Source organism: Dunckerocampus dactyliophorus, chromosome 8 (assembly GCF_027744805.1).
Source record: "Dunckerocampus dactyliophorus isolate RoL2022-P2 chromosome 8, RoL_Ddac_1.1, whole genome shotgun sequence".
Taxonomy (NCBI): Eukaryota; Metazoa; Chordata; class Actinopteri; order Syngnathiformes; family Syngnathidae; genus Dunckerocampus; species Dunckerocampus dactyliophorus.
In genome coordinates, this window is record NC_072826.1 from 2,546,678 (window position 1) to 2,560,972 (window position 14,295).

The 14,295-nt window shown below is 41.4% G+C and overlaps 1 protein-coding gene across 19 annotated transcripts in view; it reads left to right on the forward strand.

Annotated features, from left to right (window-relative positions):
* nfasca (neurofascin homolog (chicken) a) overlaps positions 1-14,295 on the forward strand; it is a 106,897-nt gene that overhangs the window by 86,894 nt on the left and 5,708 nt on the right. For 11 of the 19 annotated variants that reach the window (XM_054785472.1, XM_054785470.1, XM_054785477.1 and 8 more), the window contains 4 exons: positions 2,704-2,826; positions 7,740-7,886; positions 8,477-8,605; positions 10,745-10,814. In XM_054785472.1, the coding sequence (XP_054641447.1) occupies positions 2,704-2,826; positions 7,740-7,886; positions 8,477-8,605; positions 10,745-10,814 (469 nt within the window). Of the gene's footprint in view, positions 1-2,703; positions 2,827-4,901; positions 7,887-8,476; positions 8,606-10,496; positions 10,723-10,744; positions 10,815-11,500; positions 12,940-14,295 lie in introns of those variants that run through there. The other 8 variants (XM_054785486.1, XM_054785487.1, XM_054785488.1 and 5 more) reach the window with 6 other exon arrangements.

Sequence of the window (14,295 nt, forward strand, 5' to 3'; positions counted from 1 at the left end):
GCCTCCTACCGGTCGGACGTGGCCTGAACACCTCCCCAGGGAGGCATCCTTTTAAACAGTTTCATTCCATCACTCCGGCCACTATTCTTTTTTTTCCCTCAATTAATTTAACTCATTCAATCCCAGCCATTTTTCAAAAGACCCCTTCAGTAGCGGCCACTTTACACAATTTTGACTGATCTGTTCTATGGTTATATCAACATGGAAGCTGCCAAAAGAAAGATTAGACGCCCGTCTTTCATCAGAAAAAAACAAGTTTGTTTCTACCTTTTTTCCTTCTTTAGTAATCAGCAGTCGAACGTGGCTAAGTTTCAGGAAAATATCAGTTCCTGACTAGAAAAGGGAGAAAACAGGCTTTTTGTGAAAAGATACATTTCAAGCATAACTTTCACTTTGACACCAATAATTTTTGCTTTTGTAACAGGTAAAATAGCTAAACAACTATACCAACATAACACAAAAAGGCGTTGTTTTACAAAAAAATAACTATTTATTTTATTTATTTATTTAAATATAACACCACAAACTGTTTACAACTTTCACATTGGGAACTCAACTATGTGTTAAAATTTCCCTACAATGCGCAACCTTACACCCGCTACACTCCTCCACGCTCTCTCGCTTCCTCCTTCCTGTCCTGTGTGATTTTCCGTTCACTTGATCTCTGCCGAGTTCTTATCAAATGCACTTCTGCCACCTTGTGGCCGTTTTTATGGCTCAAAAGTGCTCTGAAGTGAAATGCATTAGTGGAGGATTGCGTCATCACCTGTTTTTGCCTCCTGTAAAAAAACGTAAAAGACGTATAACTACATTGTTGGGATCGGGCATTGGGGTTTATAAAAACGTATAAATACGTCTTTGGTATTGAATGAGTAAAGCAACCCCAACTGTGTTGGCAGCAAAAGGTCAAAACAATAAAAGCGTTGACTTGAACTTTGACAGCGAGTCATACTGGAGTCTTACTACGTTGAATGAGTCTGTTTTGTTTTTTTACTTCACGTTAACTTCCTGTGTATATTCTTCTCACATCATTGCAAATAAGCCAGAAAAAGCCAAGAAGAACAGAACGCTCTATGTTAACGTGAGGCCATGAGGCCACGAGGCAGACGTTTGAATTGTACGACCTCAGTGACGCTCGGCCTCAGAGGTTCCACTGCAGACATCTGAAGTGAACTGCACGCTCACGTATGTGAACAGCAATGTCATCATGTCCTCATTTAAACTTGTACAACACTCATACAGTATAACCGGCAGCTCTGCAAGTACTTAAAGGGATAGTTGGGCTTTTTTGACATGAAGTTGTACGACACCCCCACCAGCAGTGTGATGCATCCGCAGTGACTCCCAGTTGGTCCCGTGAGTCCGCTTCTGGTCGGAGATCCGTGATGAGGAATGCAGTTCCGTTTCGTTGCTGGGTCATGTAAGTAGCGAGTTTGGCTTCTCACGACAATACGTGTATTGTACGTTTGTGTGTGTACATTTGCATCACAAAAATGCCTCATATTGTTGTGAGAAGCCAAACTCGCTACTTACATGACCCCAGCTGCTACGTAACCACGGGTGGTTGGAGGACTTTTGATCTGGGAGGTCGCCAGCGTGTGAGAGTAAACAGTGTTTTATCAGATGTTCTTTTATCTTCCACTGGGTCGCCAGAAGGGTGTGTCCTCTGCCCTCTTTTATTAGTGCCAAACTCCATACCCCTGGGCTGCATATCCTCAAACTGGCAGATGACCCTGTGCTTGTGATCATGGCCCTGTGGTGTTGCGTTTATGGACCGGTGTCGCACGTCAAACTTAAATGTGAACGTGTCACAACCCAAGGAGATCATTGTAGGTGTTTGTAGATCTTCTCACCTGTTGTCATTGATAAGCAGGCTGCTGAGGTGGTTCAGCGGTACAAATATCTGGGAACGGTTCTGGCCCACAGGTTAACATTCGATTTGTAAGAAAGCTCATCAGAGGATGTATTTTTATCGTAAGCTTTGCATTTTCAAAGTGGTTAACGCTTTTATGAAAGTGTGTATTGAATCAGTTCGGACTTTTTCTTTTATCAGCTGGCTCGGGCTGCTCGCCCTCTCAACAGGAACACGTTGCGGGGCTTCACTAACATGTGCAGCACACTTAATGACTTAACTGTGACTCTGGAAAGGCTCAATCAGTCCTTGATGATGCCAGTCACCCCCTGCATGATACGATGTTCCTAAATGTGGGACCAATAGGATGAGGAATTCTTTGGTTGCGGCAGCCGCTGTTCCGCTGAATGACTGTTTGTACTGACTGTTTTTGTTTTTCATTTTGTGTTTATTGTTGGTTTGTTGTCTGTGTGATACTGCTGGCCGTAGAACAAATTGCCCCTTCGGGACAGTAAAGTTGACCTTGACCTTGACCCTCTTCACGACTAGAGCTGTGCTCACAGGACCAATTGGGGGGGGGTTAAGTCTCTGTTGATGCACTTCACTGCTGATGGGGATGTCATACAACTTCATGTCCAAAAAGCCAAACTATCCCTTTAAGAGTAAACATGACAATTACTTGCATGTATTTTTGTCTAGAACGTATAATCTATCAATCTCCTCGCTTTGAGCGGACGAGTCTTGATTGAAATGATGGTTACAGTAGAAACACTCGCTGGTCTAAGTCGGGTCCCCATGAACTGTGCCCTGTCTGATCTTTGCTGCTTTGACCCCTGCCTCCCGTTGTGCAGCGGCCCCCGGGAGAGAGATCTGGAATCTGACGGTGGAGCGTAACAGTAACTACGTTAATGTCAGCTGGAGACACAACTTCCCGCCCGGCAGCAGCAAGTTTGTGCTAGAGTTCACACTGGACAGTAAGAAGCCAGATCAAACCCATTTTCTACCACAAAGGTGAACATGAGGGCTCAGTACAGGAGGGATAGCATCAGAAAACAGCATATTCATTACGATACACCTCATTCCAAGCTTAGCAAGCTGGCACCATTTGATGTAAAAGCATAAGGAGGACAAAAACATGGAAGTACTATTGTAAATATTGTCCTTCCATAAATCAATATATTATATGCTGTATAAGGAACAAATAGACAGTGGAGAGTTTGCTTATTCACAAGGACAAGCAAAAAAACACTTCAAATGAGTATGAATTCATTGATATTGAAAACCATACTGAATGCACGCATGGCCTTATTGACTTATTCAGATATGTATATTCATGCTATATACAGTGGTACCTCGATTTTCGTTAGGTATTAGTTCCAAAAAGGTCAGACAAAAACCAAAATGTACAAAAACCAAAGCATTTTTTTCCATTGGAAGTAATGTGAATACAGTCAATCTGTTCCACACCCAAAATATGAACAAACAACACATTTTATAGAGAAGAATGCTAGTTTTACATGCAGAAAGCAATAGATAAATGAACATTTAACATCATTTTTACCTTTATTGGAGACTCCGTCTTGGCGAGGCATCTTTCTTTGGCCCCGTGGTGGGTTATCTAGCAGCCGTACTCGATTTAAAAAAATGCAAGGGCAGTGAGTCAGCAATGCGTAGGATGCTTCGTGTGGGTGCGAGATTCGGCGTAATGATAAAGTACGAGGCAAACGAACTACGCAAACCAAGAACTGGGGCGTTCCAGAACCGAGGTTTGACTGTATGTAATATACATATCTAAATAACAGTATAGTATACACATACTACAGTATACAGGATACTGTCATATATCAGAAATTGAGGGCTGTGGGCTAAGACCCCAAACATGGCAGACAATAAGTTGACAATGATCAGTTGCAATTAGGAGTCCAGCGTAAGAGCATTCTGTAAGTAGTAGGGATGTCCCCATCCGATCTTCAGGATCGGGATGGGCTGCCGATCCGCTGTATTTTGAAGAGTGGATCAAATCGGCTTCCGCCACGACATCAGGCCGATCCGGTTGCCGTATCACTTTCGGAAATCTGAACCACAGTCCAACATGGTAGGTGCGGTGAAGCGCCTCAGAGCTGGTTGCCAGTCGACCCCCGCCACTCGCAAGAAGAAGAAAACGCAACGCAACATGTCCGCAGTGTACCGTGGTAAGGTTAGTTTCACGTTGGACGTCGGACATACGGCTCCGTAGCTACAGCGGTAATTCCCCCTCACTGTGCCCGGACTGCTGTGTCATGGTGCGGGGCGCTGGCACACAGTGGTGGAGCTACGTGGCCACCCTTGGTCACTCTCCAGCCACCCCACTGGTCACTAAACATTTCAGGTATCAACGTATTGCCGCCCCTATGTGAGTAATGGCCTCACCTGGGCCACCCCAATGAAAAATGTCTGGCTCCGCCATTGCTCGCAAGGGAAGTGGCGCTCTAACCGCTGGTTGTTTATACTAGGGACCGTCAATAAATTACTATTGCACTGAAGAGAGTTTGTTTAAAAATGTCATATATTCTAAATAAGACCACAGATTGATCTATAACCATGACAAAGGATTAATTCTACCTTAAAAGGATTTTGCACAGCCATTTTTTCTAATTTTATCCTTTATTGGATGGACCTTTTTTATTGGATGGATCTTTCATTGGATTAGGGACCTGACTCACAGAGGTTTGTTACGAAAGCCAAACAATATTGCTGGTGATGCTGTGTAACAAAAAAGGAAATAATTGCATTATTTTTAATGCTTTGAGGAGTTATTTTCATGACCATATTCAATTCCACAAATTCATGTTTGTAACAAAAGCTTAAAGGATCGGTACCGGATCGGATCGGATCGGGTTGGCAAGACTAAAAAAAAAAAAAGGGATCGGATCGGAAGCCAAAAATGTGGATGGGGACATCCCTCGTCAGTAGTGAATGTATTTCTCATTTGGAGCACAGAAAATATCCAGCAGTTATGCAATGATAGTTGTTTAATTGTTCTTTGTTCATCCAATCCTCATCATTTAAGAACGTGACTTCATCCGTACGATGTGGAAACAGCAGACGACCTCAAATGCCGCAGCCTGTATGCATGTGTTTCTCTGGTGAATTCTCCCATCTCTCTACCTGTCACTTTCTACGTTCATCCTGTTGCTACTAACCTCTTCACGGTGCACCATCATCATGTTTATGGTTTTTGGATGATTCAGCAGAGCAAATAAGCAGCTTGGCGCCATTTCTCTAATCCTTCTGAACCTTTGTCTTTCTGCCAGTCCTTAATTGCACAACTGATTTTGGCTTTTTCTTGTTTTGTCATGCACGTTTTCAGTCTGCTCTTGCAGAACACATCAGCCTTCTTCGCTGGGATTGGATAGCCTTGCACTTGCAGCACATCATTTCAATCTTTGAGCTTTGATTCGGCATGAAAGAAAGGGGGGGTGGGGGGATGGAAAAGACCTGAACCACCCGACCTCACCGCCACTCCAAGGTCATATCTAAAAGTATTGACAGGGAGTGGTCCACACTACACGTTGTATTGCCAACCATTCTACTGTGCCTCCGGCCGTCTTTGCCTTCCTTTGTGTGACTAAAGGGGACTTTTGTGTATTTTTTTTTTTTTTATACAAAGGTGGCCAAAGTGCAGACCAGAGGCCATTTGCGGCCCATGGTACATTCTAAAAATAGAATTTAACAAGAGAACTTTAACAATTAAATAAAAATCAGCAAAAAGGGGGAAATCAGCAATAATTTTACAACAATAAAGTCAAAATATTAACTGGAAAAAGTTGGAATCTAATGTGGAAAAAAAAAGTAATTTTGCAAGAATAATGTCGTAATATGAGGGAAAGTAACGTTATTTTAGTAACACAAAGTTGAAATATTAAAGTTGTTTTTGTCGTAATTTATGAAAAAAAAAAACAATGAATAAAGTCGTGATTTTTGAAAATTTGGGTTGTAGAAATAGTTATAATGTTACAAGACTAAAATCAAAATATTCTGGACATAAAGTCATAATTACAAGAAGAAAGTTGAAATAGTTGGGGGGGAAATCAGAAATGAAATATTATATGAATATTATAATAGTATGAGGGAAAAAGGTCATATTAGTAGCATAACATTGAAATATTAAAGCAAAATGTTTTTTTTATTTTGTAATATTATCAGAAACAAAACAAAATAAAGTTGTAATTTTTGGAAAATTAGGTTGGGGAAAAAGTTACAAAATGATGGGAATAAAGTCAAAATGTAAATAAAATAAAAGTCCTATTATTACAAGAAGAAAATGTAGAAAGATGTTTTTCAGAAAAAAGTTGAAATATTTGAAAAATAAAAATAAAAAACTACAGCTAAAATGCAGAAATCAGCAGTGCAATTCAAAATTCAAAATATCACTGGCCCCGATATAAAAATATGTAGCTTCCTGAAAACGAGCTCATTCTACTTCAGTTTGACCAAGAATAGAAGATACGATACAATTGGTGTGTGATATCACAAAGGCGTATCAATCGATGAGACTTGGCCTTGGGTGGCAGGAAGCAGTGTCGCTCGTTGATATTTGAGGTAGAGGGGAATAACGGCATGTGTTCTCCCGTGTGCGTTTGACTGAAGGAATAGTGTTGGAAAGCATGATGCATGCTGCGTTCACTGCCTACTCAGTGCTCACATGCTTCCATTGGAAAAACACTTTTCCCTTCAGACAAACGAGGGCTTGCGAATGTGGCAAACAGTGCTTTGCTTTTTCCAATGCACTCTGCTGGAATCATCGTGAGGAGGTGCCTTGGACTCCTTCTACTTCCATGTTTTAGTGGTTTTGCGTTGATGAACACCAGCTCCATTTCCTTGCCCTCTTATGATTTGGTCTGCAAAGTAAAGTCAACTTTTGGACAGCTGCAACGATACGATGCTTGAAGAAAATCAGATCACTATGGGAAGTCAACCTGAATGATGATGATTGTCTCATGAAAATAGTAAAAATGAGTGTTGCTTGGCTATTTGGTACGACGGAGTATTAGGGCCACATTAAAAAATATATAACAATGTGAGATTTTGAGAAAAATGTTGTAAATTTACGAGAAAAAAAGTCGTAATTTTACGCGAAGAAAGTCATAAATTGAAATGTTTATGCTACAGGCAGTGCCTGAGACAGCTATGAAAAGCGAGGACTTATGTGACCGTTGGTCTTGGGCATTGGCAAACTGCTCAGTTTTGCTGCAACGTTATAAATAAAAGCTTGCCTGAAGCAAGAGGAACGTTTCCTTCCTTCCTGAGGAGCTACGCTCTATTTTCCCCGTGACACGTATGACACCATGACACGTAACATTACGACTTTAACCTCGTAAATTTACGACTTTATTCTCGTAGTATTACGACTTCTTTCCTCTCATAAGTTTACGACTTTTTTTCTTGTAAGTTTACGATTTCGTTCTTGTAATATTCCGACTTCTTTTTTTCTCTCCAAGATTGACGACTTTATTCATGTAAATTTACAACTTCTTTTCTTGGAAATGTATGACTTTATTCTCATAAGTTTACGACTTTTTTTCCTCCAAGAGTTATGACTTTATTCATGTAAATTTACAACTTCTTTTCTCGTAAATTTACTAATTTATTCTCGTAATATTATGAATTTTTTTCTCCAAGATTTACGACTTTATTCATGTGAATTCACAACTTCTTTCCTCGTCAATTTATGACTTTATTCTCGTAATATTACAACTTTTTTTCTCCTAAATTTACGACTTTATTCTCAAAATCTTGATTTTTTTCTTTTCCCCAATGTGGCCCAAATCATGTCGTAATTTGGACGCCTACCTTGCAGTAGGAGGTGTTACCCTGAGTATGAACGGCCCTTTCTTGTGTCTCAAAGGCGACAAGACAAAAATTGAACAGGTGACACAACAGCCCCCCATTACGGTGGCAGATTTGATGGCAGGCGCCATGTACCATCTGAGGGTTTACTCCCATGAACACAGCAGCGTCATCAGCGACACTGTCACCTTTAATACCAAAGCAGGTGAGACCACACCTGGCCTGCTGGAGTCGGAGTCCCGGACAGATGTGTGACGCTGGTTGCAAGCGTGAAGAGGTCTTCTATTGTTTGTTTTTATTGTTACACTCGTGTTATTTGCTTTTGCAGAACAACTTTTTACAGTGGATATGCTGTATAAGTAGCATTTTTGTGGGACTGGTACAAGTGGAATGTATTTCAAAACATCTGGTTGCTTCATGCGCTCGTTATTAGTTTGTGGTTTTAGTTGTAAAGTCGACATGAATCAACATTCTAAAGGATTCCGCTTTATTTGATTACAGATTGTGACATCATGATGCAATAATAATATTTAGAATGCGATTACACTGTTGATGTAAGTTAGCAGCAGTAAAACTCTCTTGAATCTTGAATCTTGAATTTATTTTGAGCTGTAAACTTCTAAATGCTTTGTGAGCATTTGTGGTTTGTCCTGGAAAACAAACAAACAAACAAACAAACAAACAAACAAACGGGTTTTCTGGTTCCTCACTTTTCTCTCTTCTCCCACCCCACCCCGTGTGTGTGTGTGTGTGTGTGTGTGTGTGTGTGTGTGTGTGTCTTGTGTATGTCCCCAGCCTACATCGACCAGGTAGACATCGCCACTCAGGGCTGGTTCATTGGCTTGATGTGCGCCATCGCCCTCATCATCCTCATCCTCCTTATAGTCTGCTTCATCAAAAGGAGCCGTGGAGGCAAATATCCAGGTAAATCCTCACACTGAGTCGCGTTAGCATAGCACATCCCATAAAGAAGAATGAAGGTATGCAAGATCTGGTTACACATTGGTACACAGTGGTTCAGTCTGACTTTAACGTTGATTCATCATTCATCAGAGTAACCTGCCGTATTTTCCAGACTATAAGTCGCACCAGCCAAAAATGCACAATAAGGAGGAAAAAATCATATATAAGTCGCACTGGACTATAAGTCGCAGTTTTTTATTTTATAAAATCAGACCAAAAACAGACATTTCATCTTGAAAACAAGTTATAGTAACAACAATAAAATGGAGAACATCAGGCTAAATGGGCGCCTGTTAACGTGACGTGAATAGGCGGTATGTTAACGTAACATGTAGTTATTCAGATAACTGTAGCCTAAACAACCTGCAGAGCCACCTGCGTGGGCATGGAGTCGTAACTGCACTGTTAGCAAGCCTCTTGCGGAAGCACGTCGTTCAAGCACCCATTTGAGAACGCTGTGGCCAAAACACATGGAAAAATATACGGTTTTAAAATATGCGTATTCATGTTTACATTGTAGATTTCCAGTGGTACAAGAGTACTAGGAGTAGCAGATACTGGCACACAAGCCGAGAGCGCCCTCTCGTGGATGTCAGTGTGAAAAAAAACATATATAAGTCGCTACGGAATTCAAGTCGCAGGACCAGCTAAACCTTGACAAAAAGTGTGACTTATAGTCTGGAAAATACGTTGTTCAAGCAGAATGCAGTTATTCTTCAATACGCTTGCTGAAATGTTCAAATGCGACTACTGTCCATCCGTAGAGACTTGACTTGGGGACTGAAGTCTTGCAGACAACTTGAGAAAAGTATGAACAAGGGCTGTCAAAAATAGCTCGTTAACAGCGGTAACTAGTTTATTTCATGCATAATGGTGACTACAGCTTCCTGAACCACAAGCACGGGCATTTCAGTTTGATGAGGATTTTGTAGCGATGTGTGCAGAGGCTGACGTCCCATCAGAAAAGACAAGCTACGTCCGTTTCTGGCCAATGATGTATTGCATTCATAAATAATAAGGATTTTTGTATTTAATTAACGGACATTTTATCTACTGTCACAAAAGTACGCACTCTATGCTGGTAAAATAAGTGAAGTACGTAAGTGAGCAAACAACGGAATTAAAAAAATTAAAATGGAAAAAATGGGATGTGGAAAAAAATACAACAGAAATTGGGAAAAACTAAAACGGAGCTCAGATGGCCCTGGGTTAGGGTTATGGCTAGCGTTGGTCCATAAACACACCTAAATCTTATAGTATATGGTACTGAAGGTTCCAGAATAAGCACCTCCAAGTCCGAGTCCATGGTTCTCACAAGGAACGTCATGTTCTGAGGATGTTTTACTGCCAGTGGTACTGGCAACCTGTAGAAAGTGGATGGAATCATGAAGAAGGAGGACTACCTACAAAGTTACCTCAGATCCACTGCTGAAACTTGGCCACAATTGGATGTTCCAACAGGACACTGATCCCAAACACCCATCCAAATTGTTTGAAAGGATTGAAGCAGGAATAAAGCAAATTCAGCTTCTGAAATAACCTCTCCAAAGCCCCGACCTCAACTCTATAGAACGTGTCATTGCCAGCAAAGCAAGCAATTCCATTGACTGTGTCTGATGATCAGACGTCCAGGTCACGGTACTGTAGATTTAACAAAAGAATTCAAGGTACTTTGTTTACAGCATGTCTCGCTTGACATGCTGTAAAATGCTAAATAAAAGGCTACAGAACAAAAATAGTCTCTACATGTGTTATCAAAAACCCTTTCAACATCTACAATTAACTCAATTAAGTACACAGTTATTAACATAATAATAAAGAGTTTCTCTGATGAAACTATAATGTTTTGCAGTTTCTATAATGTCTAGGTGGAGGATGTTTGACTGGTTTCGCAAGTGGTCCAGGTAGGTGGTGCTGTTGTATACGAAATAACAGTTTGAACTAACAATGACGTGAACCAATGAAAGGACTAAATGAGCGCAGAGACTAAAAAGAAGCGTGTACAACTCACTCCTTTCCTGTATCGTATCTGTGATCCAAACCTAACAAGTCATTTAAAAATGACCATTTGGAACTAATGCTCGTTTTTCCTCTTTTCAGTTCGAGATAAAAAAGAGCTTCCTTTGGACTCTGTTGATCAGAAAGACCCGGATGGATCCTTTGATTACCAGTAAGTGGCACCGAACGGAATATGCCAGTTTATCATCCACTCATATCCAGCTCTAGAATCACCTCCACAACGGAAGCATCTCGGAATCACCGGATTTGATGTGTCAGTCGAGTATGGTCATTCGCGCAAAGGTTGAATCGAGGCAAATGGATTCAAAAGGATGTGTCCCCTGCGGGTGCTCACAATAGGGTTTTACCCGGCGTGGCTGGTGAACAGTCATTCGCCTACCTGGTGGCAAAGCAGCTAATTAGTGGGCACTAATTAGTGAGATAACCACTGGGGGTAAGATGACATTGTTGTAAGCAGATGATGGGTGAGGGCACAAACCTCCTCCTCTGTTGAGAGAGGGTCTTTGTGGTTTACAAAAATCCAGAGAAGCAAAGTCAGCAATATTGTTTATGCAGTGACCCCTACATTGGCGAGACCAAGCAACCCTTATACAAACACATGACAGAACATTGGAGTGCAGTTTATCGGCATTTACTTCAAACCAGAAAGGCCCTCTCTAAACAGAGGAGGAGCTTTGCGCTATCACCTATCGTCTGCTTACGCCCCCCAAAGATTGTATCATTCCATGAGAAAAGTGTCCACTAACCAGCTTTGTGTCCCCCCCCCCCCCCCCCCCCATCCTCTGAAATCAAAATTTGGTCGATGACTGTAAGTGATATTTCTTTTGCTCCTTTCAGGTTCCGCTGAATGCTGAGGCGTCGTTCTTCTAAAAGCACAATAACTCATGCCTTTTTGTTACCCTCCAATTTGACTAAAACATTTTGTGTTGCATGCAAACTACAAACTACTACAAGCTTACCTTGCCTCACCTTTTTGTAATTACTGAAATCCCTCGTTTATCGCGGTTAATTGGTTCCAGACCCAACCATGATAAGTGAATTTCCGCAAAGTAGGATCCCTCATTTATAAATACAATATTTTTGTAGTTAGTGCATAGACAAGCTGTTTCTAGTCTTCTAAATGCAGTTTTTAACATTATTAGAGCCCTCTAGACATGAAATAACACCCTTATAGTCACCTTTATTCTAGCATTAGCCAATATAGTAGACACAATAAAAGAAAATAAGACATTTAAGACATAAATAAGACTCGTGCTCAGGTGTGTTGCTGTTAATGCGTTCCGGTACATAAGGGAGCTGAGTGGGGGGCGGACAGGAAGTGACATTGGGGGTTCAGCGTTGGGTCTTAGCTTGCCTTGGGCTACGGTCGCAACAGCAGCCCGTGTTAGGGATTATTGTGCCCGTTGTGAGGTCATTCAAACCTGCAAAAAAATAGCCTTTTATTTCGGCGAGCAAGTCTGGTGCTTGTGTGTCTCACCGAACATTCCAGAAACATTACTGACACCTAGTGTCCAGTGTAGAATACTACATATCATCACAACGTCTTTGAATGCGTCTTCTGAATGCCTTATATTTTAGTTCATTTAGCAATTTTTATGCTTGAAAATGATTAATTTAGGCCATAAATAGGTAACATTTGCTTAAGTATGCATATTTGCATACATATGCATACAGCGATGATTTATTAATTCATCTATTTTTGAAAAACCGTGCTGGAGTGAAGCCGCGAACTTGGAAGCGTGAGGGATTGCTGTACCCACAAAAACAACACACATTCTATCATTTCAACTTTAGTTTGGAAATATGAGGTTTTTTTCTATGATTTAGATACTATCATCTATTATTTTGATACTACGTTCAGTATGAAGCTGCTGTTCCATGGTACTTGGTACTTTTTCTCACTCGCTATCATTAAAATGTAATCAAATCTCCCTGTCAGTGATGAGGGCAATTTCCTACAGAGACAATCAGTGTTCCTGTTATCCCCCAAGGCGGCTGCTGTGTTAGCTGTGTGCACGTGTGCGTGTGTGTGTGTGTGTGTGTGTGTGTGTGTGTGCGTGTGTTTGTGTGAAATCATAACTCATGAGTGTCACATTAAGACCCAACCTCTGTGCTCACATTCTCGGACTAATCCCCAAAGTTTGTTTTGGTAAGGATGAGCTCCTCCTTCCTTCATCCCGTCTAACTCTTCACTCCTCTCTTGCCATCTCATCACTCCTTGTTTTCGCTCGCTGAAATGAGTCATCTATCCATGACAGGAACCAAAGCAAGAACAGGTACTTTGGTTTGGGCGAGGCACAAGTTAGGGTGGCTACGATTTTAGGTGTCACGCTTACTAGATAGTGTCTACGCTTAAAAAAACAAATCACAGAGGATTTGTGGAAAAGTGTCAAGAGAAATCAGTGAAACAATACAAAAAGATGAATCTATAGAAAGGACAGTATTTCTGCACAAAGCTTGCTCCATGCTACCTTCCTGGAAGTATGATTTAGTATGAAGTATGATTATCTATATCTCTCTATGCTATGATATCGGAACAAAACAGTCACGACTTAGCTTTACATTCTAGTCCTCATTCAGTCACCTGTGTTAATTAGATAACTGTACTTACAGTACAAGTGTTAGATATTATTATTACATCTCCAGAGTCAGTCTGTGGTGTCATAGGGCATCCGTGCGTGCGTGAATGTCAGATGTAAGGTCCAATTCAATGCAGCAACTCATCCAATCTGTCGGAGGACATACGAAAGTGTTTCAAGTGTACCTTGTACATTGTCGTCCCCCTCATCTCGCCGCCTCCTATTCAAAGGACGAGTGGACCACCTAATGGCAAACTTCTTTGCTGTAGTTTAGTACCGTGGTAGACGTGTGGTTTCGATACACTGCCCCCTGCAGTTTGGGAGCAGACGCTGCACAGAGTATAAAGTCGCACGTGGTCTCTCGGGCGGGTTCCCGCGCGGCTCGTTTGTGCGGAAAGCATAACCCAGCCTTAATAGCTCAGTGCATTGTCAGTCGAGTAGCTTCCCATAGAAGCTACATACCGACACATACTGTACACTCACGTAGCACAATCAGAGTTGCACAACAACACTTGGATGTGACTCGTAGAAAAATACAGGGACAAGATGTAAAAACACAACAGGTGCATGTCTCGCTCTCGCTCACACACACAAGCTTAACTTTTACTTTCTATTTCTAGATGGGGGGGGGGCGCAGAACTGCTATAGAGCCTCTTTCCTCGATCTTCCTCATTGATGATAAGAGTCCAGGGCTGGAACCAAATATACGGCTCTTGTTTTTTTAAACAATTTGAAAACCTGTTAAATTGTGTGATCACTGACTACGTCTCCGATAGCAACGCCGTCCAAAGAACCAGGAATCGTATTGGAACAGACACTACCTTCCTACTTTGCTACGACTTGTTTCTTGAATTCAGTCGTGTTTCTCACCTTCTTTATCAAAGTTTTGGAACTTCTTTGGTGGATTATTTCGCAGCCGTACCCAATTTTTAAAAAGCCCAGACTGACTGACACGCTGACACTCACTGTGCTTCCTAGGAGGGAGGAAGGAGACAGATGCAAGCTGTGTGTGCGTCCTATGAACAAATAAACCACACCCACACGCATAATAAA